At 40.4% G+C, this 5,018-nt stretch overlaps 1 protein-coding gene across 3 annotated transcripts; it reads left to right on the top strand.

The window, feature by feature from the left end:
- LOC8066296 (disease resistance protein RPM1) lies at nucleotides 843–4,644 on the top strand. Of its 3 annotated transcripts, none has more exons than XM_002443250.2 (4): nucleotides 843–936; nucleotides 1,048–1,207; nucleotides 1,290–4,242; nucleotides 4,329–4,644. In XM_002443250.2, the coding sequence occupies exon 3, from the start codon at nucleotides 1,397–1,399 to the stop codon at nucleotides 4,196–4,198; it is 2,802 nt and encodes a 933-aa protein (XP_002443295.1). In that variant the 5' UTR covers nucleotides 843–936; nucleotides 1,048–1,207; nucleotides 1,290–1,396; the 3' UTR covers nucleotides 4,199–4,242; nucleotides 4,329–4,644. The 3 variants fall into 3 exon arrangements, with proteins under 3 accessions (XP_002443295.1, XP_021301547.1, XP_021301548.1); XM_021445872.1 differs by having other exon boundaries at nucleotides 843–978; XM_021445873.1 differs by having other exon boundaries at nucleotides 1,048–4,242.

Raw genomic sequence — 5,018 nt, 5'->3', positions numbered from 1 at the left:
TGCAACGTAAACGTGTGGACCCTACATCAAGGATTTAATATGACATGAGGCTACTTTGTGACATTAGCATTTTTGGTCCCGGTTCAAGCCCACTGGTCTTGTCTTGGGCTACTAGACAGTGACATACAAACTTGAAAAATCCACCTTAGCTTGGCAAAATTTATTAAATTGAATTAATTTTACAGTAAAATTTAGTGGGCGACCTCTGCCCAATCTCAGTCTCAGGCCTGGCTCGAGCCTACCCAGAAAAGCAAATCCACCTTAGCTTGGCAAAATTTATTAAATTGAATTAATTTTACAGTAAAATTTAGTGGGCGACCTCTGCCCAATCTCAGTCTCAGGCCTGGCTCGAGCCTACCCAGAAAAGCTCAGTCTGACGTGGCCCGCGGGATGTTTATGGACACAAATTTCTAGCCAACTGGTTCCAATACTATTTGTTTTGGGACATTGAGGTCTGGTTTACTTCCTAATTTTTTTTAAGATTTTTCATCACTTTGAATCTTTGACACATGTATGAAACATTAAATATAAATAAAAAAACTAATTGCACAGTTTGCTTGTAATTTGCAAGATATTCTTTTTTGAGCCTAGTTAGTTTATGATTAGACAATAATTGCCAAATATAAATAAAAATGCTACAATAGCCAAAGCCAAAAAATTTCGCGAACTAAACAAGTCCTGATTTGATCCATTTGCTGAAATGGGGACCACTGTGATAGACAGGCCAAAATGATTAGAGTCATCAATGCTGAAAGATAATGACTTATTCACAAAATAATTCAGCATTGCTCCTGTCTTATTTCCCTCTCGATCTTTGGAGTAAGTTATTGGTCGTGATTGGTCCTCTAGCGAGGTGCAACTCCTCCCACTTTTTTGAGGAAACAGGAGGGAGCAAGAAGCTCCTACTGAGATTAAATTAAAACAAACAAAGTACAGGTACAGGCGCAACTCCTCCCACTACCTTCCTCGTACTTCTGGGTAATAATACTCTCCCTCAAATTAATTTTGTCGGTTCAAAGTTTGTTTAGTATTTTTTTGCATCTGCAGATCCTTAAGCTGAAAACAAGCTCTGGAAATTGATTTCATTTGTGAAAGTCACGTGTGTTTTGCTTCAAGCATGTTAAGGAAGAAACACTCTCTTTGTCACTCTGAGGCTCTGACACGTTGAAGCATACTACCAATTAAGCGAGAACCATCTCCTATTCTGGTAACCATCCACTTCATTTTACCATTTCAAAATAAAGTTTGGAATCTTGCTTTGCATGTTTAGAACTTTATTAGTTTTCCAGCAGCAAGCTCGATCTGAAAATTGATCTGATTTGTGAAATTTGGGTATGCCAACCACATGCACACACGCCTGTGACTGAGAGCACTCAAGGAAGTCCACACAACTAACATGGCAGAGGCTGTTGTGGGTGTGTTGATCGCCAAGCTCGGTGCTGCCTTGGCCAACCAGGCAACAGCCTATGGTGCATCCCTGCTGCTTTGCAATGAAACTTCTGCTCTCAAGGCTCTCTTTGGCGAGATCCACAAATCCAAGGAGGAGCTGGAGAGCATGAAAGCCTACTTGCATGAGTCAGAGAGGTTCAAGGATACCGACGAGATCACCGGCATCTTCATCAACAAGATCCGGGAACTATCTTTCAAGATTGAGGATGTTGTCGATGAGTTCATGTACAAGCTTGAGGACGACAACCATGGAGGATTTGCAGCCAAGATGACGAAGAGGATCAAGCATCTCAAGGTTTGGCACCGTCTAGCTCACAAGCTCTATGATATCAATGCCCAGCTTAAAGACGCTGCGGAAAGGAGGGCCCGTTATGTCATCCCAGGAATGCAGGGAAACGCTGGGAGCAGTGACAATCATGGCAGATCCACCAATCAAAATTTATGTTTTGCAAGAGAAGAGGATGTAGTTGGTATTGAAGATAAGGCAACCAAGCTCAAACATTGGCTAGTAGGTGATCTGGAAGAAAAGAACTACAAAATAGCCACAGTGTGGGGAATGGGTGGTGTAGGTAAAACTACTTTGGTTGACCATGTCTACAAGACTGTGAAACTGGAATTTGATGCTGCAGCCTGGGTAACAGTGTCAAAGAGTTACCAAGTTGAAGACTTGCTAAAGAGGATTGCAAGAGAGTTTGGGATTGTAACTGATGTTACTAATATGGAAATTAGAAACTTAGTTGAGATCATCCGGAAACATCTTGAAGGTAAAAGGTTTATCTTGGTTCTTGATGATGTTTGGGAAAAGGATGTATGGATTAATAATATCATGGAAGTCTTTCCAACTAATTGCACCAGCCGATTTGTTTTCACATCAAGAAAGTTTGAAGTTGCATCATTGGCAACTGGTAATTGCGCTATTAAACTGGAACCTCTAGGAGAAAAACACTCTTGGAAGTTATTCTGCAAAGCAGCTTTCCGGAATAGTGATGACAAATGGTGCCCATCAGAGTTACATGATTTGGCTACAAAGTTCTTACAAAAGTGTGAAGGTTTGCCTATTGCCATTGCATGCATAGGACGTTTATTGTCTTCCAAAGACCTAACATACGCAGCATGGGACAGTGTGTACAGGGAGTTAGAATTTCAGCCAACTAATAATGTGATCCGTGGTGTTGATATTATTCTAAAAGTCAGTTTGGAGGACCTTCCATATGAACTGAAGAATTGTTTCTTATATTGTGCAATATTTCCAGAGGATCAAGAATTGACAAGGCGAACCTTAATGAGGCACTGGATTACTTCTGGATTCATCAAGGAAAAAGATAACAGAACACTAGAACAAGTGGCAGAGGAGTACTTGAATGATCTAGTAAACCGAAGCCTACTACAAGTTGTGATTAAAAATGCGTCTGGACGGGTGAAACGTTGCCGAATGCATGATGTTATCCGCCATCTTGCCATTGAAAAGGCAGCAAAAGAATGCTTTGGTATTATTTATGAGGGCTATGGGAACTTTTCGGTACATGGAACACGCAGACTGTCAATACAGAGGACCAACAATGTACCACTGAATCAATACAGTGCAACATATCTCCGTGCAATATATGGTTTCACGAGTTCTGTTAATATTGATTTGGTGAGGCCTATCCTTGCATCCTCAATATTGTTGTCCACGTTGGATCTACAAGGGACTAGAATCAAAATGCTGCCTAATGATGTCTTCAAATTGTTTAATCTGCGTTTCTTGGGTCTTCGCGACACTAGAATTGAGATTCTACCAGAGGACATTGGAAGATTGCAGAACCTAGAAGTACTGGATGCAGCGCATACATGTCTGCTATATTTACCAAAGGGTGTCGCAAAACTAATCAAGCTTAGGCACCTATATGCGACTGTAAAGATCACTGAACGATGTTTATTCTTCGGTTATGCTGGAGTTAAGATGCCAAAGGGCATTAGGAACTTGACTGGACTGCATGTTCTGCAAACTGTTAAAGCTACCCCAGAGATTCTCTGTGATGTTGCAGCTTTGACGGAGCTACGAAAATTTGCAGTTGACAATGTAACAAGTGAGCACTCAGTAGACTTGCGTAATGCTGTTCTGAACATGAGCAATCTTGTCTCTTTGATAATTCATATGTCAAATGAAAATGAAGTGTTGCCATTGGAAGGACTCCATTTACCAGAAACTCTTTCGAAGCTTTCATTGGATGGGAAGCTGGAAAAGAAACAGATGCCTCAAATTCTATCATCCTGGTTGCATCTTAACAACCTTACTAAAATGTCTCTTAAATCCTCCAAACTTGATGAGAACTCATTTAGAACCCTCATGGTGTTGTGTAATTTACGCAAACTTGCCCTTTTCAAGGCTTATGATGGAAACAAATTATGTTTCTGTGCACAAACGTTTCCTAGACTGACAGAACTACATATAATGGGTGCTCCGCAGCTCAACCAAGTTAAAATAGAAGAAGATGCACTGGGAAACCTTGTTGAACTATCATTTTCAGTGTGCCCAGAATTGAAGTGCCTCCCTCATGGCATTGAGTACCTTGAGGCCCTTGATGAATTGTATTTGGAAGATGTTGCAGATGAGCTTATAGAGATATTTAGGCAGGAAGGTGAGGCAAATGAATGCAAGGAGGAATTATTGAAGATTACCAACATTAGGGAGGTTATTGTTACATCAACTGATAAAGACTTTTGGCGAAGAATTGTATCCAGAAAAGGGAATGAATTGGCTAACTGAAGGCCTTAGGATCCTGGCTGTTATTTCGGGAGTTCACATACAAGGTATGGGTTTTATACTGCTTCTTGTTTGTTGGCCCTGCCGTAACACATTGACACTCTTATACGCCTCATTGGTTTCATTTCCTCAGGTTGCTGCTGCATTTGTTGGTCTGCTTTGGACCTTTGGTGGGTTAGTTCACTGGTTAATGAACAAGTATAAAGCTAGCGATCGAGGAAGCAGAGGAAATTCATCCATCAGCAAGGGAAGTGCCTGATTTCTGCTTGGGTGCAGATTGCAGAATAGAGTATCAATACGAATTTACTAAGTTAGTTTGTGAGTTAAGTGCAAACACTGTTGCGATTTTAATTGCTCCCTCATGTCTTTTGTGCCTGGAGTAGATCTAAGCATAAAAACTTGTTCCAAGTGCACTGTCATGCGATTTATTGGCTTGATGTCATTCATGAGTGAGGCATCTGTGAAGTTTGGTGTAACGTGATACCTTCTTAGGCTTATGGTTTCGTGTTAAATAAAGCTAGAAACAACTCCTAGCATACGTGGCATTATAATCTTGGGTTAAAAGTAGATGGAACAACAAGATAACAAACATGATCTACTTCCTATACAAGAAATCTAAACACCGCAACAGTCCATCTACATTATCATAACAACCTGTACACCAGTACGTAACACGAAACCTAGAACCTTTATTAGTTAACAACCTCTGTCAATCACAACTCTACTATGAGATTGAGATTTGTAACACCCTAAAAATTTCATTTTTTTTCCAAATAGGCTAATTGATTTAATTATTTGATGTGAGCACTGAGAAATAGTAAGA

The sequence above is a fragment of the Sorghum bicolor genome, chromosome 8 (genome assembly GCF_000003195.3).
Source record: "Sorghum bicolor cultivar BTx623 chromosome 8, Sorghum_bicolor_NCBIv3, whole genome shotgun sequence".
In the NCBI taxonomy this organism is placed as follows: Eukaryota; Viridiplantae; Streptophyta; class Magnoliopsida; order Poales; family Poaceae; genus Sorghum; species Sorghum bicolor.
This window is presented reverse-complemented; position numbering and strand designations above follow the sequence as displayed.